The sequence below is a fragment of the Rhododendron vialii genome, chromosome 9a, assembly GCF_030253575.1.
Source record: "Rhododendron vialii isolate Sample 1 chromosome 9a, ASM3025357v1".
Lineage (NCBI taxonomy): Eukaryota > Viridiplantae > Streptophyta > Magnoliopsida > Ericales > Ericaceae > Rhododendron > Rhododendron vialii.
This window is the reverse complement of record NC_080565.1, coordinates 35,160,350-35,183,846: the sequence shown is the minus strand read 5'-3', so window position 1 is coordinate 35,183,846 and position 23,497 is coordinate 35,160,350. Positions and strand designations below refer to the sequence as shown.

The 23,497-nt window shown below is 37.4% G+C and overlaps 2 protein-coding genes and 2 non-coding genes across 5 annotated transcripts; 3 read left to right on the top strand and 1 right to left on the bottom strand.

The window, feature by feature from the left end:
• Nucleotides 1–523: 523 nt before the first annotated feature.
• LOC131299838 (uncharacterized) lies at nt 524–3,134 on the bottom strand. The gene is made up of 3 exons (XM_058325410.1): nt 2,703–3,134; nt 2,326–2,590; nt 524–814 (listed from the first exon to the last, which is right to left on the bottom strand). Exons 1-3 carry the CDS (start codon nt 3,047–3,049, stop codon nt 524–526), a joined length of 903 nt encoding a protein of 300 aa, XP_058181393.1. The 5' UTR covers nt 3,050–3,134.
• A 3,770-nt stretch (nt 3,135–6,904) lies between these two features.
• LOC131300534 (sulfate transporter 4.1, chloroplastic-like) lies at nt 6,905–19,314 on the top strand. 2 transcript variants are annotated; one of them, XM_058326431.1, is made up of 17 exons: nt 6,905–7,302; nt 8,766–8,814; nt 9,062–9,263; nt 10,030–10,198; nt 11,439–11,504; nt 11,601–11,708; nt 12,601–12,708; nt 12,787–12,852; nt 14,473–14,533; nt 14,700–14,827; nt 15,143–15,184; nt 15,606–15,722; nt 16,679–16,730; nt 17,435–17,573; nt 17,697–17,785; nt 17,979–18,055; nt 18,673–19,314. In XM_058326431.1, the coding sequence occupies exons 1-17, from the start codon at nt 6,982–6,984 to the stop codon at nt 18,988–18,990; spliced, it is 2,112 nt and encodes a 703-aa protein (XP_058182414.1). In that variant the 5' UTR covers nt 6,905–6,981; the 3' UTR covers nt 18,991–19,314. The 2 variants fall into 2 exon arrangements, with proteins under 2 accessions (XP_058182414.1, XP_058182415.1); XM_058326432.1 differs by having other exon boundaries at nt 7,231–7,302; nt 9,058–9,263.
• A 725-nt stretch (nt 19,315–20,039) lies between these two features.
• Nucleotides 20,040–20,174, top strand: LOC131302196 (U12 minor spliceosomal RNA). Its single transcript, XR_009191661.1, has one exon. It is a non-coding gene; the product is annotated as a U12 minor spliceosomal RNA (small nuclear RNA).
• Nucleotides 20,175–21,949: 1,775 nt separating this feature from the next.
• On the top strand, nt 21,950–22,098 carry LOC131302195 (U12 minor spliceosomal RNA). The gene has a single exon (XR_009191660.1). It is a non-coding gene; the product is annotated as a U12 minor spliceosomal RNA (small nuclear RNA).
• The last annotated feature ends 1,399 nt before the right edge of the window (nt 22,099–23,497 follow it).

The window sequence follows — 23,497 nt, the reverse complement described above, 5'->3', positions numbered from 1 at the left end:
TAAACAGCTTGTTAAACACATGGTCCCAGGGACGGATCCAAATGGGGCATGTGGGGCACGTGTTTTCACTCGAACGCGTGTTTTTATTCAAAATTAAAATATCTTTGTACAAATTAGCATAATTATGAAAACGTGCTACTAATATATAAACATACACATTTGCATATTTCTCGATAATACACATATAGAATTAGTTTTATGCCCGAATTTTATCATATGGTACATTTATACTTGTTGTTTTACGAGTTGTTTGTCTATTTGGAGTTATTCTTTCTTGATTCTCTTTATTTTTAACCATTTGAGAGAAATATTTTAAAATAAAATCATTAACAAAAATAACTCGATTATTCTAAAACTTGTCCATGTTCATTTCAAACATATTTGAAAAAATTTGTCTAAGATTTTGAGCTCATTTTTAACTAATCTAACTTAAAGTATGGGTTATAAACTTTTGTAGTTAGTAATGAATGCCTTAATTTTGTACGATCTTATTGTGATTGACTATAGAAATGAATTTTCGCCATTATTGAATAGTAGCTGCTTGAGATTGCGTTTCTGTAAGCATAGCGTCTATTTGTGTATCCATCGTGTCCTTCATTTGTGTCTCGAATTGCACCTGATAGAGCTGAAATTGATCTTGGAGTTGTGCTTGAAAAATACGATTCTGTTCTTGAGATTGTCGATATCCACCTCCTAAGACGTCAGTGAAAAAACCACCCAACCCATATGTTCGGGCATGACCAAATTGCTCCATAACTTGTGCCCAGATCTCCTCATCTCTGCGTGTGAATTTGGTTGAAGATCCCCCCGACATCTGTTTTTGTAAGTTAAGTACTTGATTAATCCAATTATAACCAAAGTGCAGCCTTTTTCCAAATGACACAATGAGTATCCGTTTTCCGAGCTTTGCTTTGTTTGAAAATTTAATGAGATGAACCGTGGATCTTCATCCATCAAAGAGGGAAGATACATAAACATCTTCTATTCAGTGTTTGATGTGACTGTTAGCATTCATATTTATATGCAATAATGAAATTTTGTGAGTACATGGCAGTTGAGACTGACGTATGTCATCATATACTTTTAACATCGAATTCTTCTACAATCAATCACACACACTTTCAGAAACACTTTAAATACGTGTGTAGAGGGTTTTTAAAAGCGTGTAGCTGTAGACATTTTGGTGTTAACAAATTCCTATGTTACTAGTTCGTATTGCCCCTTATGTGGCATCAGTATTAAAAGTACATTTTTTTTTTTCCCGTAAGTTGGAGATTTTGCGTTTTGTGTTTTGTTTATTTTTGTGATTGACCCCATATACAATACCCGAAGGGCCCTTGACCAGGATGCAGCAATGAGTCTTTTTATAGGATTGATATACAACTGTGTGCAAATTTGAACCCTTTATTCATGGATTGTTTTCATGTATCCGACCATAGTTGGTCTTGTTATTTTGACCGTTTTTTATCAACCACAGGCCTTGTGGATCGATCCATCAACGTCAAGCCACAAATTCATTGTACTAGTTTGCCATTTATCTTCCATTCCGATCTAAGTACCGGCATGTGATTATGACTAGCTACATCAAGTAGCTAGCATTTTCTTTGTTTGACATGATTACAGGGAAATTTTGATTAGTTGGTACAGACTAGGGGACAACTTCTTCTCACTTCATATTATTGAACAGCTTCATATTCCAAAAGCAAATAAATTCTCATACTTCCAAATTACCAAATAAATACCATCAAAGATTTATATTTTAAAGCATCAACTTAAATGCTCTTTCCAACTAGGCTCCGAGTACCACCTTCTTGTCAAGGAAGATACTAGTCAAAACCGCCTTTGACTGTAAAGATCCCTTCAGCAATTTCAAACCCTATCTCCCAAAAAAAAAAAGCCAGTGATGTTAGTAACCTAGCTATAAAATTTCCATCAAACAATATGACACACGTTTGTATTTTTTTTTGTTGTTAAATATATATGCTTTTGTTCCCTAAAAGAAATATGACATGCGTTTGAGAATGGGATTGTTACATTTAGACGAAAGAATCTAGAAAAGTAGTCAAATCACGTTACATGATGCATGCAATGACACAAAATGTGCACCCAACACCGGTACAGGCAAATTAAGTAAAGAGGATTTGAGCGCATCCCAATCTCCTAATTCACATTAATGTCACCCAGTTTTAAATATGAGAGTTCAAGCCCTCCAAAATGCCGATAAATTCTACACCTAATTAGCATCCTCTTGGCAATAATGGGAGGAAAAGAGTAGGAGAAGATCAGGATAATGAAAAAGAGAAAAAAGTAAGGAAAATTCCATACTTCATCCATTCCAAAGCTCACCACCTTCTCCTCCAAAGCTCCAACGTTTGTAACGTTGCACTTGCTAAGCATTGCAATGCCGGAGATGGTGGACATGGGCGTCACCACCAGATCATCCATCACCATATACGTTACCACCCCTTTAACGTAACCCCCCTCGCCGGAGAAACCATCCTTGGCCACCTCTGGGGCGACAAATGGCACCTCCGTTGATATAGTGTATTTACAGGTGGGACAGATGGCTCTAGGGTCATAGGTAATGAACCTGTACAGTCAGAAAAAAAAAAACATTTTGGTGAAAGTGTGAACTAGTAAAATTTCAATGTCAAAAAGGGCTGAAATATCGATCCGATTTGGTTATGGCCTACAGTACGTACCTATGATAACTTCCACACATGTAAACCTTTTTCACTGCCGAGACATCGTCGGTCAGTAGAAGGGGAACCTCCTTCGAACTCACCACAGCCTTGGGTTTCAAAAGATCCTCCTTGTTGTGGTTTGGTTGCATGTAAGTCTCGTTCATGTTTTCGATACTACCATAAAGGTTTCCGAGGCAGCCGACCATGCTCTTGGCGGTGAGGAGGCGGATGACGGAGCCGACAGGGAGAGAGAGGAGAGTGAATAGGAAGTCGACGAAGTCCTTTCCGGCCTCGGCGAAGAGGACCTTGTTGTTCTTGGCGTCTATCAGTAGCTTCAGGCTCACTTGTTTAGAGGAGGATGCCATGATCAATGCTAGCTTTTGCGTACTGGGTAGGTATAGTTAGAGGGTTTTTTATAGGGTTTGGAGATGCATATATGCATGTTGGGAACCCTAATAGTCACCACCGTACGTTTCTCATCTCTGCATCTCACCTCGAAACAATTAAGGATTAGTCTTTTCATTTGATCGAAATCAATTCTTGAACTGATCATGCATGTTTAGGGCAGTTTATGAGTCGTGAATATTTGAACTTGAACAAAGAAGAAGAAGAAGCGACACTGATCTCAGTTTCTCAATAGAGTAAAGTGGTTCATTGGATTAGACCACCACCAATTAATGATTTGAATAACTCATATGCATGCACTTCATCTTCTATGTACTCTCTCCGGTTCTAGAAATTTGATTCTGGCTTTGAACAAATTTGGAGGAAATTTTTGGTTTTGAAACTGGTCGGGTCATCCTAGCTATTACTCTCTCTGTCTCATACTTCCATTTTCATTATTCATTATTCTGTTTATCTCTTTTATTTCTTTTTAGTGTGGATTTTGAAAAATATGCAATATAAATCTTATTTGAGAGATTTCGATCAGTTCTATAATATAAAATTTTCAAAATTATGAAAAATATTATAGATCGAAAAGATATAAGCAAATTAAAAAATGGCACGTAATTTAAAAACGAACAATTAAAATAAGACGGAGAGAATATTTATTTCCAACGTGATGCAAACTCTTGCATGCAGGTCATATATATAAACATGTTACGGTCCATATATATAAGTGAAGTATTTCAAAGTCCGTAACAAAATTTGCATCTAGCTAGTCTGAGTATGGGGAAACCAGAGAAAAAAAAGATTGGACCACGAAAAATACCAAGTTTAATTTACAGTGATAGTTCATGCAAGTGAGCTATTTGAAAACGACATTGTCTCAACCCTATCTCCCTCTCCCTCTCCCTCTCCCTCTCCCTTTCTCTCAACCTTAGCCACCACAACTCCTCGATCTTCTCCCCTCACCCCGTGGGTTCCATACCTATGTGTGGCGGCAGGAGAGGGAGGTCATGGTACTTCCGACTCTCTTTCTTTGTTTTTTTTCTTCTGTCTCTCCAGATCTACGATTTATCATCTGATCTATGAGATTTTGTCTTTTGTTCAACGAGAGTTATTAGTTTCGTCTTTGAACGAATTTTGTCTACAGATCGGGTTCTCTTAATCGAGGTTGCTTCATAATGATATATGTTCTTCAACGTTTTATCCTACATGCACGCTGTATTTAGCAAGGCAACCCATAATGGCTTGACAGATCTGTAGTTCTTGGGAGTTCATTGGTGCGTTCATACTTGGGTGGAGAGCATCTGATCGTTTGGGTATTTGGTATTTTTTGTCCTTAACTTTGCACTTTTTCTTTTTTGAAACTCCTAATTAGATGTTAGGTAGTTTAAAAGTGTCGTTATTGTGTTAGGCCATGTCTGGGTTAGGATAAAAGATATTGATTGCCTTGTGATTTACTTGTTTTGTATTTGTTAGATGATTAGTTTGACTTTGTCCAAGTTCTTTGTAATGATCTGCGTTTTGTAAGTGTTTTTGAACGTTTATCAATGCAATCCTCTCACGTTGGAAAAAAAAAAAAAAAAAAGCTATGTGAGAATGCATAATTGCTCTTTTCTCTTTCATGTGAGCTATGTGAGATACTCCTATTATTTACTATTTCGTTATTCATGGTTTATTCTTTGAATAGATGTTGTGCGCTATATTCATTTATAAAAAAAGAAACGGAAATAAATAAAAGACGAAAAAAAATATGCAACCCCTATATAGTTTCTTTTAGAGTATAAGAGCATCTGCAATATAATAATCAAAAGTGAATAATCAAAACTTGTCATGTCAACTTTTGATTATTCATTTAGAGGATTGCTAAAGTTAGCAATGTGAAATCTCACATTGTTACTTTTGATTATTTAAATGTCCAAATTTGATTATTGGTTAGGCGGTTGCTAATTTTGATAATTACAATTTGAGCACTTTTTAAGCACACATTACTACCTTTAGCAATCTTTTAATTTTGACTATTACATTGTGGATGTTCTAAGTTCTGCCCGAATGAGGCCATAGGGTTTCCGACACCGCCCATGTATTGTAGGCTCTGTTGAGTATTCACTAGAGTAATATATCTAAACCGTTTATCTTGTGGGACCCTCAAAATAATATATTCCCGCAAAAAATGAGCATGATCGGACATCAATAGTTATATCAAAAATTGAATTTTAGTTTATAAGACGAACGGCCTCATTCTGTCACTAATTTTTTATAAGTTAAACTGCCTATAACTGTGTATTTTATAAACCAATATACTTATTGATATCCGATCAAGTTGATTTTATCCGTAAGTATATTACTTTGCGAGTCTTATAAAATAAACGATTCAGATTCCTACAATTACAATGACCACACAATGAAATAGGTGGAAACCCAATGATTTCCTCTTCATCCGGAAATTCTAACCACCAACGAGGTCCTGATATTTCTTATACCAAGGCAAAGGTTTAGGTCGTACAAATAAAGCGAATAAAAATTCCCATTTTGGAAGCCACAAACGTGCACGTTTCCTTTTTAAAAAAAATGCACGTTTCTTCCTCACATTGACTTCACAGCCAATGAAGCCTCGCCTCTCTCTCTCTCTCTCTCTCTCTCTCTCTCTCTGAGGACAAAATGAATTTCGCTGAAATCACGTCTAGGTACAGCTTAGCTAGAGTATTTTAACTTGAGAACCAGATGAGATTCTTCTATACCCCCAGTACCCCAACTCTTGGTTTATTAAAAATTAGTAATAATGAGTCTTGAAAAAATGCCCACAAAATAACCGATAACAGGGTTCAATTCCTGCCGATAAACAGGGTCTTAACTCTTAGTTTATCAGTGCGACGCGCCTCTTTCATCACACATTACTACATTAGTGTCGGGTCTAAAATAAAATGTATAAGTCTCAACCCCAAGTCTGGGGGAAAATTAATTTCTTTTTGTTTTTATGTGTTTGATCCTTTTAGTTTACATAAGACGGATTTGGCGATGCTGCCTAGCAGCTCCATGTCGAGCGGGTGCAAAATGGTCGATCCGTCTGTTCATCTCGGCATGGATGATTCGGATCGAATCTGGGTGTATACAAATCTGACTCGTCCATAGCTCGGTTAAGATTTAAGCCATTGATTATCGAGATCCATGACCGAATTGGCAACTCTGCACCGCTCTAAAAGAAGATGCTGCCAAGCATATTTCATTCTACAGAAGGCAACGCCCTGCCAAACTGAATACTAAGGCTCGTTCCAGAATGTGAATAAGAACTTATTTTTTGTCTAATAATAAGGCATATTCCACAAAACGGAAATAAGTATTTATTTTTTAAGAAGGCAATTTCAAGCTCAAAAATCATGTGTTTATGCAAATAATTTTGCCTATCAATATGAATCTTATTTAATATATATCGTTAAGATATTTAATACGGTGCAAATAATCATTTACATTATTTTTGAGTTTGAAAATGTGAAATAAGATGCTTATTTGAGTTTTGTGGAACAAACCTTCTTATTTTTGTTTGATAAGTTTTGAAATAAGTACTTATAAAATAAGAAAGTTTCTTAAACGGAACCTAGGTACCATTTTAATTGTAGGATTGAAACTACTGTATTTGGAAGGCAAATGATTTTGGCACTCCAATTTTTTTTATGACACTCTAAATTTGTCTTTTAGTATAAAAATTATACACACTAAAAGACAAATTTTAAAATGCCATCATAAAAAATTGGAATGTCAAAATCATTTTCCATTTGGAATTACCCCGAATTGAAAATGATAAATACCCTTTTGCAAATTCCATTTTCTATCTGAACTTTCTCCTCTGGCGGGCCGCGTGGGGCCACGAACACGGGAGAAACACGAGGCCATATGATCCAATGCGCCGGGTATGCGCATGGAGATAACCTACGCCTCCTCGAGCTCCCGCGACCTCGACCAGTCCACCGTTGATCAAACCCCCTCCGGCTCCATGCCGAAGACGGGACGTCCGGTGAAGGTCATCACCTTGGAGCACCCGACGGCGTCGTCTTCCACGTGGCCGCCGCCGACTGTGTCGAGATGGCGCGCGAAGCTGAATCTGATGACGTGGACGGAGTGGATCGAGCTCTTCCTCCCTTGTTACCGGTGGATTCGTGCCTACAAGTGGAAAGACTACTTCCAGCTTGATCTCATGGCTGGCGTCACCGTCGGCGTCATGCTCGTCCCTCAGGTTCTCTCTCTCTCTCTCTCTCTCTCTCTCTCGCGAATTCCAGTACTTTCGCTTTCATGCTCCCGTTCCTGCTCTTAGAGATGTGACTTAACTCCTGCTTTTGCTCCCGCTCACACACGTGAATTAGGCCATTAAGTGTGGAACAGAAATATACGAATCCTAAGTTATGTGTTACCATCGTTGCGTGTTAGTATTTGCTTTTCCAGGAAATTGGGAACTAACTGAACTAAACTGAACTGAATATGCTTTGGCAGTTTGGCTTGTTGTGATGTTCATTTTTGTTTCTTGTGTGAATTGAGTATTGTGCGAAGATGAGCAAACCGAGTTTTCAAGTTCCCTCTTGGTTTCCGATCAAAAAGTTATCTCTTGGTTTTCTCGGTAAGCAAGCGAAAAACAGTTGGTGGTTGTGCTCTGTTTTCATGCTTCTCATCGGGACGTATGCTGTGTACTCCGTAATTATCGTTTGCATCAGAATTTTTTTTTATTTCCTGGTGTGCTTGATCCGTAGTTGCTTAAATTTATTTGCTTTCAATTTTGTTTGTAACCTAATTGATATATGTTTCCAGTTTTAGTTTGACAATTAACTAATTTGTCTCAACCTTCATTAGTAACGTGTAACTGGATTTGGTTTTCCTAATATAGTTAGCGTTTTTGCACTTTGATGTGCTTTTGATTGAAACAAGAGCCACACTGGGAGTGATGGGATGAATGTGTTTTTCGGAGTTCTTTCAAGTGACTTTGCACTATGTCCAGGTCCTCTGTTAGGAAGATCAATGACGTTCAAGTGGAAATCTGGAGTGTATAGTCGGTTGATCAGCTTATTCTAATTGGTTTCGTGCGGTAGCATATATGTTCATGACATGGGCAGCACTTTTTTGTTGTTTGTTTGACACATACCGTTTAGTTTGTCAATGACTATTGACGGATGTGAAACAATTTATAGTGGAGTGCTAGACTGTTTAAAATTGATGAATGGATACGTTGTCTATTCCTCCAAGGGTTGGTCAGTGCAGTAGTTCCTTTATACTCCAAAGTTTTGGTTCATGCTTTTGTGCTGCACTTGATCCCCTGTGAATTGTTGCACTAAGCAAGAGCGTACATTGCACTAACCAAGAGTTGGTGAGGACTCTAGTTTAGGAAACACTGATTTATTTGGGTTTTTGAAGCATTTTAAGTGGTGGATGATTTTTTATTTTTTATTGAGAATCTCAGTGGTAGATGATTGAATGATTAGCTTTCCAACTTGGCTGGCTGCTTTGTCACCACATCCCTACCTATTTCATGCATCTAAAGATTCTAAACCATTCAGACAACGCTCTGAAATTAAGGGAGTGGGTAAAGCATTTTATACATTGTTCCGTTTACAAGGATTTGCCTGTGTGTTTAATGGTGATTTACAAGATGGCTTTTTGATATCGTTGGTTCCGTACTTCTAATTATTCATCTTATCTTTTTGTCCCCAGTCAATGTCTTATGCGAAGTTAGCCGGGCTGCCTGCGATCTATGGACTTTGTAAGTTTTTTTCATTAGATTATCACGCATAAAATTTGTATCAGTTGCATCAAAGATAATGTTGTTGAGCTTATTTTGAGTCGTGCATGAAATTTAGAGCATTCTGCCTCCTTTGCTTCTAAAATTTGTGCATGACAAAGCAAATTTGATGGACGTTTTTATGTACATCATAATGCTTTATGTGTCTGTTTTTGCAACCATACTTGGATCTTAAGTTTTTTCTCATTGGTTTTGCTTTTCAAGCCAGATTCTGGTTTCGTGCCTATATTTGTCTATGCCATTTTTGGGTCATCTCGCCAGCTTGCAATTGGTCCTGTAGCACTAGTTTCCCTCCTGGTGTCGAATGCCTTAGGAAAGATAGTTGATTCATCTGATGACCTGTACATTGAACTTGCAATATTGTTGGCGCTGATGGTTGGGATTATGGAATGCATAATGGGACTCTTGAGGTAGTACTTCTGCTATTTTTGCTTTGCAATCATTGTTGCTCTGTTTCTGTCTTATTTTGATTCCATGATTTTGTGGAAACTCTAATATCATAAAGTGGGTTTCAAACCGACAAATATACTCTCTTTTGCACTATGAGAAATAAATCTTTATGTCTTTGTATATACATATTCACTGGTACAAGCCTATCTCCATCTTCTCCGGAGTTCCGTCTCATAGGAAGGTTTCCTCTGACTGCAGGCTCATGGGCATTGGTATTAGAAAAAAAATTCCTCCAACATGTAAGTTGTAACTTCCCAAGACATCCACATTTATAAGACTGAAATACCGGTCCTGGAATTTTTAGTCTTAGTAGTCACAGAATTGCCAAGTAGTAAACTGATCCGTATCATTCGATATTTTCTTCAGTGAAGCGACTTCTGTTTTTGAGTGGTTGGGGTTGGATAGTAGGAATATAACACATGGTTGGGGTTTGATAGTAGGAATATAACACATGATTAGTGGTTGGAAACCTACGTTATTGCATCTAGCCTACCTTTTCTTCTAACAGGAGCTTTTGTGTGGATCTGATCTTGCTCAACCCGTTCACTACCCAAAGTCTGTATCATTATTGTTGCTCAACCTCGTCACAGTCTAAGTCTGAAATTTTGTTTCTTCTATTTTTGTGCTTGTTATTAGTATTACTGCTAGTTATTTGTTTTTTACCCTAGCAAGTTACCTCCGATTACTTTTGGTGGAAAAACTTACACTTGTTTTTTTCCCCTCTAGACTTGGATGGATTATTCGTTTCATTAGCCACTCTGTAATATCTGGCTTTACAACCGCTTCAGCCATTGTGATAGCCTTGTCTCAAGCGAAATATTTCTTGGGATATGATATAGAACGAAGTAGCGAAATTATTCCACTGATCAAGAGTATAATATCTGGAGCAGACGAGGTATGCTTTCCGTGCCAAGTGATGGATCCTGATGAGTATCTATGCTGATGTCTATATTTTCTCGTGGAACTACGTTTTGGCACACCCTTGTTTGTTAATGAGGAGCTATTGTGGGTTTTGTTGTTTAAGCTTGATATTCAATCACATGTTTCCTCGTATCTTGAGTAAACGCAATTGAAATGTATCTTGTATTAGAATCCTATCTACTTTAGCAGGTGGCTAGATGGTTAGATCACTGTATGTGACCTTCATTACTATGTTATGGTGTCATTGAGTTGTTCATACAGTCAAATAGCTCAAGTTGTTTGTCTCCCAATAAATGCGAGAAAAGTATGTGTATCTGTTCAAAGGGCATTGGATGAACTACTGCAGAAATATTTTGCAATAACAAAAAAGAGTTGGAAACTTACAGAATACATGGTTAATTGGAATATTTTTTTGAACTGAACTGGAATATTCCATGTACAACAATTTCAAGCATGTATCATTGATGCATGTGGTGAGGTTAACATTGGTATTATTCTATTGTTGGGTATTAGAGTTCTTGCTTCCACTTTTTTTTTACTATGTTTGGTATTACAGTTATGATACTGATTTTGTTAATCAGTGAGAAGACGAAACATAAATCGGACAATACCTTTAACTTGTCATGAATTATTGGTATGTTAGTGGTAATCTTTTAACTTCTGAGGTTCCAGAGTTAAATAAAGTAATGAACCAAATTGAGCTCAACTTTCTTATAATCTTTTCAAACTTTCAAAGTAATTTACGTGGGCTTTTTCAAAATAGTTCATGAACATCAACCCATTAGAACATTAGAAGATGGCTGAAAGATAAAAGAAAAGAGTTTTGGATCACTAGGAACTAAAATCTTATGTGGCTATTTCTACCTTATGTTGGCACTCCCTTTTTTCAATTACTATTGGTGTTCTTTACTACACACTTCAAAGAAACAAGTGGTACTTACTTCACAATCCTGAAGTTTATTATATGTTTCCTATCTCGGCCAATGGTTATTTGTACAGCCTTGGATAGTTAGTGATTATAGTTTCATACTTTCGCATGGCGCTTTAATGAATATTAAGAGCTTTTTGCTGTTTAACAATCTAAAACTAATGATTCCTTTGACATTTACTTGGTCACCTAAAATTTAAGGTCTCAACCTTTACTTTTCTAGATTTGCCTTGTGTTTTCCCTGATTCACATTTATCTAAACGCAAGTGATGATTTCCTTTTGTAGTTCTCATGGCCCCCTTTTGTAATGGGATCGATTGTGCTAGCTATACTTCTTGTCATGAAGCACTTGGTATGAGCTCTTATTTGCTCTCTGTGAACAATTGTAGTTATGTTTTAGATAGTAGCAATCTATAGCTGGTAATCACCTGGATGGTTTCATGTATAGGGAAAATCAAGGAAGTACTTGCGGTTTCTGCGAGCAGCTGGTCCCCTTACAGCAGTTGTTCTTGGTACAACCTTTGTAAAAATATTCAATCCATCTTCAATTACTTTGGTAAGAACATAACGTGAATTGAGCTTACGTACTACTGGAGATGAATATTGACCATATTCATTTGCTAAATTTTTATCTATTGTTCTACTTGGTACTATTCTTTCCTGTAGAAATAACCTCGTATATTCCACTGAAGCAACCATAAATGAAATGATTCCGCTTCGACTTGTTTATATCTTCTCTTCCCCAGCAACCCTGGATCATATCATGATTTTCCAGTGTATAATTTTTAGAATTTATTCTTGGTGCAACTAGATGGAGGGAAGGCTGAACTGATGGCTCACAAACAATTGTGGAACTAATCATTAACAGACAATTTTGTTATACTGTTGTGTATTATGAGAGCAGAAAATTTATGCACGTTGCATCTAATTTGTATTGACTCTCTGGGCAGAACAAGAACCTTGTAGCACGCACTGTGCTCAATGACTATTTGAGGTGTATAGGACTCCAATTTAAGCTTGTTTCTGAGACTCAAAATCTCCTGGATGAACCAAATCTTTCACAAATTTCGAAAGAGCAACCATGATGATAGATATGATCATTGTTTATGACATTAAGCATGAGGAGGACCTTCTTTGATGCACCATGTGTATGCGAACATTTGGAATGAGGTTAGTAGAGAAGGAAAAGGTGTGAAGGATGGGAATCTATCTAAACTACAAAAGAGAGTTGCTTGCGTCATAGAATCTTGGTCTAGCATAGTGTCCGACGAGATTGGGAATAGTGAACCAAACTTAAATATGAAGATCTTTCTACTTGTTGATTTCCGTACTTGTCTATTTATCTCTGTGTTGGTTGTTCACTTCATAAGTATTTTCTTTATAGTCAAAACCGGATTTCCTGTGAATTAGTTGTGAATGGAGCTGGTAAATTTGGACTTGTGCTTTAGGTAGGAGACATACCTCAAGGCCTCCCCAAATTTTCAATTCCTAAAGAGTTTGCATATGTGAAGTCTTTGATCCCGACTGCCATTCTCATTACTAGTGTGGCGATATTGGTAAGGAAACATAGGTATGCGAATCCAATTCGAATTGTGCGTTTGTGTTCAGAATTATAATTATTGTTTCATCTCTAGGAATCAGTGGGGATTGCGAAAGCATTGGCAGCAAAGAATGGATATGAATTGGATTCCAATCAAGAGGTATGTTTTGTAAGAACTAGAAATTATGATGTTCGGACAACACAACCCTTCTCCATCGATTTATGTGTTGAAAATTTTCAAAATCTACTTGTCATCATAGAGAATCATAATATATCTTTAACCTTTATGTAAGTCATATTTGATCAACCAATATATGAGCAACTTCGATACTTCCTACTGGCAAATTGGTGCTGGATAGCATCATGAACTCATCTGCAGCATAGGGGGCCTGCTATTTTAGTGGTAAAACTTTCCAAGAGCAGCTATATTTTACATATATTGCCAAAGGTTAGGTCTGTCCCAAGTCCTCCCCCCCCTACCCCCATGATTCATGGGTAATTGTTGTTCTGTTGTTGCTTGATCCTTCATACCTATATGAAGTAATCAAGTGGGGTTTTAGCTTTGTGTTCACCTCACAACTATATCAGGTAGTTATCTCTTGTGGTTGCTTGGTGGCAATTGGAGTCTAAAGACTAAAGTTCATATCTTCAAATGGTTTTCCGTTTCTTTTGAATTGTGATTTTCGGACTTCTTCTATTTTACCAATGATTTTGGGTGACATAATGAGCATCAACGCCATAAGTTCCATCACTAACGAAGAAGTTAATGTTTAAACGAAAAAGGTTCACAATGGAACCTTTCAGCAGTATATTGTCCTGTGGGTCTCTATTTCATTTTCCCATGTGATGAAGAACCACATTCCTTTCACAGCTATAGCTTCCCATGGTTTGGTAACTTCAATAGCTTAGGGATAAGAAGTTCAATTTAAGATCCATCAAAGGCACCACACATTATAAGGCATCATCACTTGATTAGAGGCAATCTTGTTATCCCCTTTCAAGAGGTACATTTGGTGCATCAATAGGTGAATTTTTGTTTCGTAAAAAGTGCAACCCCTTCTTATGATGATTTTATGGACTTAATCATTGTATATAAATCTATTCCCGCAGAAGCTTCTGAGTACTTATTATCCTAATACCATAAGTTGTTCCTTTCGGCATCATTAAGTGGCAGAGCTCTTTTCCCCTTCATAATAAACTGGAGAACAAATTATAAAATCTGGTGTAAGCAGTAATACTGGTTGTGATAATCAGGATACTCCTATATGATTACTGCACCGTGTTACATTTCTTTTATAATGCTACACAATGAAACAAAGAACCGAGAACTTGTGATTGCAAAAGGAATTGGGTTAACCCTGTTGACCACCTTTTTACATTCCCAAGGGGGAGATCAAGGGTGAATTCTCTCCATCGACAAAGATTGATTATTTAGTCCCCATTATGGGGGGGCTCTTCTTTTGGGTGGTTAGTTCTCCCTATGTGGGTCTCTTTGTCGATATGCTTGTCTTGTTGTATACTTGCTTCTGACTGTGTATTGGACTTTCTCCATGGTTTGATTGTCAAGTTTGATGAACTTCATAATACTCACCATATCCTTGTACCAAATGGGCAAAAAGGGAAACAAAAGAAAAAAGAAAAAAACTAGCAATAGCAAACAGGTTGGTGCCTTTGTCTACTTTTTGGGAGTTAAAAACAGGAATTCTGTTGATCTTATTTCAGTGGCTATTAACAAAGTAGTTTTGACAATGACAGGAAGTTGTTTTCTTTTTGGTTGCAGTTGTTTGGCCTTGGTGTGGCCAATATCTGTGGTTCATTCTTTTCTTCCTATCCCACAACAGGTGAGAATTAATTGGTTGCAATATGAAATAGGGGGTAGATGTTATTTTTTCCGGAAAGGAAACAATATTGACACAATATCTTTTTCTTGCTTTATGTATCTTTGAATCCATTTATTTAGTTGACATGCTTGTAAGAGACAAAATTTCCTTTTTGGATGTCATGTAGGCTCCTTTTCTAGGTCAGCTGTCAATAATGAAAGTGGAGCCAAAACTGGATTATCCGGAGTTGTGATGGGAATTATAATGGCTTGTGCTCTATTATTCTTGACTCCATTATTTGAATACATACCTCAGGTTTGCTGCTCATCATTTGTTTTGAAAATTTATTTATTCAGGAGAAAATGCTTCAAAAACCCAGACAACCATGTCACTTTATCTAGTGGATTAAAATTTCCAAAACAAAGTTTTCTTCACTATATCATTTTTCAACTTTTGTTCGTGGTGTCCATGTTTCTGATATCATGATCTAGGCTATCAGAATCTTCACCTGTTTGACATGTTACCTATGTGCCTATGTTTTTCACCCAATTGATTATTCCTCTTATGACGAAACACCTGAGTCCCTGACTTCTAGTTGCTCATAATGGATTTCGTATATGACCTATGCAGTGCGCTCTGGCTGCAATTGTGGTCTCTGCTGTAATTGGGCTGGTGAGTTCAAAATTTTAGGCTTTGAAGTCTGTTCTTGCTTAATTCGTCATGGTGGTTGTACTGTCCATTTTGCTTGTATGATGTCCTTAGATTACTTTTTAAGTTGAACAGATTGGCTTACCAGTTACCACTCTTCTAAAAAAGAAATAGTTAGCTTCCTTGTTCTCTGGCCATCCTGCAATGACTAAGGTGCTAGTCTATGGATTCTCAGCCTCAGAAATGATACACCTACTGAACAAAAATACCCTTCTCTTTTCTCGCCTGTTAATTTATGTGAACGGATACATGAGTATGCAACAATGCACCCTTCTCTTTCCTTTTATGTGCACGGATACATGAGTTCACAACTATGCATTGTAGTGATTGCCTTGGTTAGATTGCTACTGGCTCTCTCTTTGAGATTTTTTCTTGGTTTTTTCAGGTTGATTACAATGAGGCTATCTTCTTATGGCGTGTAGACAAGAAAGATTTTCTTCTTTGGACCATAACATTTGCAACAACTCTGTTCCTTGGTATTGAAATTGGCGTCCTTGTAGGGGTGAGCATTTGGCATTGTATATATCAACATATCTTCATTTCGTGTTACAATTTTCATGGAATATTTAAAGAGATCATTGTTCCAGCTTTTGCATTTTTCACACTGTATCGTCAATGCATGCAGATTACATGTGCACCTTACTTCACCCCGGCTTGCACTTTATGTTATATGGTTCACCTCATTTGGTCCTTGGGAGACCTTGGTATTTTTGGCGTGTTGAGCTTTTAATGTCATTTCATGGCAAGAAGTCATATATCCAATTTTTTTGCACGATTGTAGCTCAAGCTAGCTTTATCATAGTACTTCATCTCCGCCAGTTTAGCTCTCATCAACTTTTCAGTCCTCCATCAAGCTGATGAGGTTCTTGACATTGCAGCTTGTGAAACCTTTTAACCTTACTAGGAAGTTCAATTCATGATATTCTTCTATGAGCTCATTTTTTGCGTGCTATTTAAGCCAATGCCAATCACCAACTTTCGTCACTTACCCTTTTGCAGTTGCTCTTACAGATTTCTATCATGTCAAATACGAAAATGCTCCATACTGTCCTTCAACTCAAGAACTTCCAGTCCTCCAATAGCCTTTTCCAGCCATAAGTAGCTTCCACCAGACAGCAGATGTATTTTAAATCATTAATCGTTTTTTTGAGGATCCCAATGGCTTCTTAAGATCTTTTGATGCATGGGGTAGTAGTCAATGCCCAAAGATAATGAAGTGTTTATGTGGTTCTTCCTCTTTTTCTTGTGCCAGCTTGCATTATATCCTTTAAAATGTCCTTCCAAATTTTGTTGCATCTTCCTTGTTGACAACGAAAAAAAAGAAAGGACTTTTACCCTCTGGTGCTGCCTGTGCATACAAGATTCCGTATTTTTTTTTTCATGTTTGGGTATCACTTGAATAGCTTTAGAATGCTCGCTAAATCTGTGCTTAAAACCATTTCAAATTTGAACATGTAGGTTGGTGTTTCACTTGGTTTCGTCATCCATGAATCAGCAAATCCACATGTTGGTAAGCTTATTGCACTATTATAAATGATCATGTGCATGTACTTGAATGCCCATGTAATTGTCAATCTATTGTTTAACAACAGCCATTCCCACATCTCAGCATTTTATGCACCCCCACGGACCCACCCTCCCACTTCTCCCCCCTCCCCAGCCCCCAAAGAAGAAAAGATTAACAACAGTAATATAATAGACTAATTAAATAGTGAGATAAAGTAAAATTTAATTAAAGTAAGCGTATTTGACAAGTGTTAGGAAATTTCATGTTTTCCTTCAGCGTTATCCTAATCTCTGGATCTGTTTTTTCATAGGCGTTTATCTATGTCATCATCAATGTGACCATTCATGTCTGAGTCTCCATTAACTTTATTGTCATTCTAGCCTTATCCAAATGGATTGTATAGGCTGCCGTTTACCTTTCCCTTACTGTCCAGAATCATATTTTTTTGAATTAAAATTCTAGTCCTTTGCCATGTGTCCCTTCAAGCTGAACCCATGGACTCTTGTTATTTGTGCCTTCTACTGCAGTTGTTTATGGTTCATATTAGTTCATTTGTCCTTTCATTGTTTGCAAAATCCTACAGTCTGCTTTGGTGTTACTTAGAGCACATCCCTGGTGATCCAATATGTCATCCATATTCATCTTACTGTTTAACTACTTCAGGATACGTTTTATCTGTTTATTAATGGAATAATTTTACATTCCAGCTGTATTGGGGCGTCTTCCTGGCACCACTATTTATAGAAATGTTCAACAGTATCCGGAAGCATATTCCTACAACGGAATTGTGATTGTTCGGATTGATTCACCAATTTATTTTGCTAATACAAGTTACATAAAAGACAGGTGAGTCAATGCTTTTTAAGTTTAGTGTAAAATTGTGCCAACTCTTCAAACTTCAACTGATTGGTGCTACCTAAATTTCAAAATTAAGCATTTATTTCAAATTATCTGCTGTCAATCTGTCAGGCTACGGGAATTTGAACTTGAGGTTGATAACTCTACAAAACGTGGGCCAGATGTTGAAAGGGTTTATTTTGTGATTATAGAGATGGCACGTGAGTTTTCTTAATCTTCACTTTCTATGCAGTTTACACAAGTGTGTTTCCTATTTTGAAGTCATAGTAGGAGTTTTCCTATTTGCACACATCCAATAGCGTAAAGGAGATGTTTCACACCAACGGCCACAATATCAAGGATCATGTCCTTTATTACTTTTATTTTATGTGTGTTTTTTCTCTCCCTTTTCAGCTGTTACGTATATAGACTCGAGTGCTGCTCAAGCGCTAAAAGACTTGCACCAGGAGTACAAGTCCAGGGACATCCAGGTTGAAAGTCCCTTTGATTAAATTAACAGGATTTATTTTTGCTATGATATGTTAAATTTCTGAAGGCCTGTTATTGTCTCTTCTCCTTTATCACGATTCTTTGGCCACAAAATTGTTAAATCTTTACAAGTTACGACTTTAATCTATACAAGGATGATACTTTTTGTTCTGGTGTGTTCGTTTCAGTAAACGTAGAAGCATAAACATTTTGCAATCATTTCGGTAACATTTCAAAAAGAGTCAAAAGGATATTGAAGTAATAATCAATGTTTAGAAACATGTACTAAATTTTATAAAAGTTCGTAAAAGCCCAACGCTTGGTAATCAATCGAATTTAGATTTGTAGAAGGAACAAATCATTTACTCAATAGTAAGATGAGACAAGTATAACCTCAGAAACTAAATGCTATTATGAAGCAAAAATGTCAAGTATTTTCCAATCAATTTGAAATCCATGTTGGGGTTTTGCTATGTTCGTTGGTTTTCAGGATGTTTCTCTATATTCGAATGTCACTGGAATTCTTTATTCCACGGGTCTTTAGTTTTGGTGGCAAAATGAATTTTGTTCCTTGAATCAGTATTAATCTTCTTTCCTATACCCTTTGGTTATATTGCAGACGGCCATTGCCAATCCAAACCGTGAAGTTCTGCTTACCCTGGCAAGATCTGGTATGGTTGAGCTCATCGGTAAAGAGTGGTTCTTCGTTAGAGTGCACGATGCTGTTCAAGTTTGCCTTCAGCACGTGCAGAGTTTGAACGAGACACCCAAGGCATCAGAAGCATTATCTGATGATTATCCCAGTTTTTTCCAGAGGTTGTTAGGACAGAGAGCCGAGGGATTCTCAACTGAAGAGTTGGAGTCAGGTGATAGACAATCTCCGGTCTCCAAAGACAAAGATCCTCAATTAGAGCCATTGTTGTCGCGGAGGTTCTAAAAAGGATATACCTAGGCATGTGCGGATATGTACTTATTGTTGTTGTATCCATGGACATATGTATATGAGTCGATGTATAAATATTTTCAGACATTCTCTTGACCTTTACCCATTTTTTCCCAGCATTTCTGGGCGGTTTACGCAAGTAAGCTTCTTGTGAACATGCACTTCGTTGTTGTATTCTGTCGAAGTTTTTGTAGTCCCGTGCATACCCATTTGTAATAATGACTCAATTCTTTCCGCGGCTAAATTTGTTGCGCGGTGAAGTACAATTTGTGTCATGTTTGAAAGTATATGTGACAGTAAATATTAGTCGTTATCTTCTGCTCCTTGGCTGTAATATATGCTGATGTTTTCATAGGGAAGTTGGTTGTTCCTGTTGTGACGAGAAATTTGGCTGCAAGAAAATGACATTTCTCTAAGATTACCTGGTTGGACTATGGTCATTCACCTTTAGGAGATGATTGTGAAAGCAATTCCAAGGAGTTGGCCCAGTGGTCTTGGCCCAAGCCGTGGAGGTTTTGTTCCCTTCTAAGATTTCATGTTTGATTTTCCTTGCGAGCAACTCTTGAAGCTATCTCATCCTTGCGCGCAATCGTGTGAAATAGCTACAAGTGGGTCTATAGAGATTAATTCGAGGTACGGGTAAGCTAATCCAAGACACCCTACATTACCCAAGAAAATGTGAAAACACCTTGAACTAATTCACACGATGCACGAAAGTGACCTTGCAAAAAATTCTAAGCTACAAAAATTAATTCGTGAGAGCGTCCTAGAACTTTTAAGATGGTTTGATTTTCTTTTCCCATCTTGAGTCCTTGACCCTTCCCTACAAAAAAGAGAGGACTATCCAATCATCTCTCTGTGAATTCCGAGAAGATTAGCAAAGCGGCAACCGCCAAATGTCGAAAACAGAACGGATGGATGTAGATATGGCGAATTAAAAGCTAGCTAAAAGACCTCTTTTACTTGTCCCACATCGACCGGAAAAGAAGGCTCCTTGATCTAGAAGCTCGTTTAAGTATTCATGAGAAGAGTGGTGGTTAGAAATGCTTAAAAAAATGAGTTAGGAAAACAAAGCAAGCGGTGAGAGCTGCTCGTGGCCCCTTTGTGTGTATGAAATTTTGGAGGGGCTGACCGAGCGTTGACGCTGCCTACCTTGCAGAACTCGCCCGTGCGGGCCTCCCAAGCCCACCAAAGCTATCCCAAAAATTGAGTGTTACATTTTGTTAAATTTTTTCGTCACATATTGCTTTACAAAAAATCGTGCAATTTCCTAATTAAAAAGATAAAATACTTTCAAGTATTATTTTTTAAGTTTTTTTACACAAAATAAAAGTACTCGTACTTCAAGAGCAATTTTGGACAGAAATTTAATTATGCGCAGAAGTATTTTATTTTTCGGTATCAAAATTATACGTCTTTTCGTAAGGGACCGCCAATATGGGACAGAGGGTGTACAATTTTAGGTTGATGATGGAAACATTTGGATCCAATCCAAATTAGATTCAATATTTTTATTGAATCTGATTCGAAAATTGTTTGCCGTTTGGATACAATTGTTTGATGGGGCTTGCAGATTGGGAGATCGGTGATTTATCGTGTCAATGGGTTAGAACAGAGCGAGAGAGACTATTAAATAAGGACGGGACAAAAGTGTTAGTAGTTGTTAACGGCCCTTTTATCCCAACAAGCTTGTTAGAGACGCATGTACAAGAGTCGATAAATACATATTTCGAGACATTTTCTCTTGGCCTTTAGTAAAACTTCTTGTGAACATGCATTGTATTGTGTGGAAGTTTTTGCGGTCCTTAGCTGTAATATATGCTGATGTTTTCATAGGGAAGTTGGTTGTTCCTGTTGTGACACAGAAAGTTGGCTGCAACAAAATGACATTAATTTCTCTAAGAGCATCTCTAGTGGGAGAGTTAAAATTTGTTTGTTAAAGTGCACACTTAAGCACATGTGGAACCCTATTTTATGTGTTAAAAACTTAATTAGCAAGCAAAGAAGAGTGCATTTTTAATGGGCTATATCTATATTGGTTAACTTGAAAAGAGAGAATATTTTTTAATGGAATGGGACCCACTAATATTGTACCCAACTGGTACTAAATCATCCGACAACACTTTGAAAGCGACATTTGGACCCTCTTTGTATTTTTCTTCACTCCTTTGTACAAAAGTTCACTATTGACACATGCACAGTTAACCGAACAGTTAGTTTTGGTTAGAGTTCGCCAAGTGTTTAGCAAACCCATTAGGAATACCAAAATAGCTTTAGTTAGTTAAATTAGTACTTTCCTGACTTAATACACCTCTTAACTCATGCATTAGAGATGCCCTAAGATTACCTGGTTGGACTATGGTCATTCACCATTACGAGAAGATTGTGAAAGCAACTCCAAGGAGTTGGGCCAGTGGTCTTGACCCAACCCTTGGAGGTTTTTTGTTCTTAGGTTTCATGTTTGATTTTTCTTGCCAGGAACTCTTGCATGTATCTCATCCCCGTGCGCAAAAGTGTGAAATGGCTATGAGCGAGTCTATAGAGATTAGTTTGAGGTGTGGACAAGCTGGCTCAAGACACCCTATATTACCCAAAAGAATGTGAAAGCATCTTGACCTAATTCACACGATGCACGAAACTGACCTTGAAAACATTCTAAGCTACAAAAAATTAAATTTGTGAGAGCATCCTAGAACTTGAAGACGGTTTGATTTTCTTCTCCCATCTTGAACCTTTCCTATAAAAAAGAGAGGAAAATCTAATCGTCTCTCTACGAATTCTGAGAAGATCAGCAAAACATCAATCGCCAAATGTTGAAAACAGAATGGATGGAGGTTGATGGGCGAAAAGCTAGCTAAAGACCTCTTATTACTTCATCCCACATCGACAGAGAACGAAAGCTCCTTGATCTATCAGCTCATATAAATATTCAAGAGAAGGCTGGAGAAAAAAATTGCCTTAAACTAATGAGTAGGGAAAACAAAGCGAGCGGTGGGAACGGCTCGTAGCGCCCTCATGGGTGTCAAATTTTGGAGGGGGTTAAAAGGCTGGCCGAGCGTTGACGCTGCCTACCTAGCAGAACTCGCTCGTGCTGGCCTCCCAAACTAACCTACACTATCTCAAAATCTCCCACCCAACTAGTCTGATCTAGTTTTAGATCGTCGGTGGTTCTTCCGGGTCATAACTAGTCTGGTCTAGTTTAAGATCATCGGTGGTCCGGTGTTGTAACAATGGTCGGAGCTATTCATTTTGTAGAACTTAAAACTTGAAAATATAGATCACGCTAAAAATTACGTTCATTTTGTAGAACTTAAAACTTGAAAATATAGATCACGCTAAAAATTATGTCCAATTTTGGACAATTTGTGGGTTCTTTCTTGGCTCGCAGCAGTGGTCGGAACCGTTCACTTCTTAGAACTCATTGAGAGATTTCGCCAAAAATCACGTTGATCAGGTATCAATTGATATGATATTGTAGAACTTAGAACTTGAAAACATAGATCACGCCAAAAATCACATTCAATTTTGGACAATTTGTGGGTTCTTTCTTGCCTCGCAACAGTGGTCGGAACCGTTCACTTCTTAGAACTCATTGAGAGATCTCGCCAAAAATCACGTTGATCAGGTATCAATTGACATGATATCGTGATTGGGTATCACTTCTTAGAACTCATTGAGAGATCTCGCCAAAAATCACATTGATCGGGTATCAATTGATATGATATCGTGATCGGGTATCAATTGGTATGATATCGAAATATATTGATTTTTAGATAATTGTATCAAATAGGTTGCAATCTAGTACTGTTGCAAACTTTTTTCTTACAAACTTAAAGCATTTTGATATCTGATGAATGTGATTTTTGGCATGATCAATGTTCTCAACGATCTAGAAAGTGAACGGTTCCAACCATTATTGCGAGCTCGAAAAGGGCCCACAAATGGTCCAGATCCTCCCTCAAAATTGAGTGCTATGTGTTTGCTAGTAGTGCTCTTAATGGACTGGATTAAATTTGGATCCAATCTAAATCAGATTCATATTTTAACCTGAATCTAAAACTGTTGTCGTCCCAATTTATAGCCTTTTTTAGGTTCATGCCACTTCAATTGTTTATATTTCGTAGTTTGTAATGTTTTATGTAATTTTTAAAATATTGTCTACTAGAACTAATCGATATTTCTCAAATAATACTCATATTTCGTATAAAACTTATTACTAATATAAAAATATACTAACTAAATTTTCAACCAGTTAAAATAGATCGAGGTACAAACGAAAAAAAAGTGTCAGTAGTTAGCGGCCCTACTATGTCCAATCAAGCTCGTTTTTACATAGAGCTACAACTTGGGTGAGTCCTCAAAGTTGGAGGGTAGCTAGATCCCATACACATTGAGGCAAAGCATGTTTTAATCTTTTCATTACTCAGATCAAGCCCAACGAGTCCCGAATTATCCTTATGGGTTGATTAATTCGAGAGACGGATTTCACCGTCCACTTAAG

Coding starts and splice junctions, on each gene's coding strand:
- LOC131300534 (XM_058326431.1), top strand. CDS start 6,982: ATGCGCATGGAGATAACCTACGCCTCCTCGAGCTCCCGCGACCTCGAC. Junction 15,723..16,678: donor AAATTGGCGTCCTTGTAGGG/GTGAGCATTTGG, acceptor TTGAACATGTAG/GTTGGTGTTTCACTTGGTTT. Junction 16,731..17,434: donor ATCAGCAAATCCACATGTTG/GTAAGCTTATTG, acceptor TTTACATTCCAG/CTGTATTGGGGCGTCTTCCT.
- LOC131299838 (XM_058325410.1), bottom strand. CDS start 3,049: ATGGCATCCTCCTCTAAACAAGTGAGCCTGAAGCTACTGATAGACGCC. Junction 2,591..2,702: donor ATGTGTGGAAGTTATCATAG/GTACGTACTGTA, acceptor CTGACTGTACAG/GTTCATTACCTATGACCCTA. Junction 815..2,325: donor TGAGCTTTGGAATGGATGAA/GTATGGAATTTT, acceptor TTACAAAAACAG/ATGTCGGGGGGATCTTCAAC.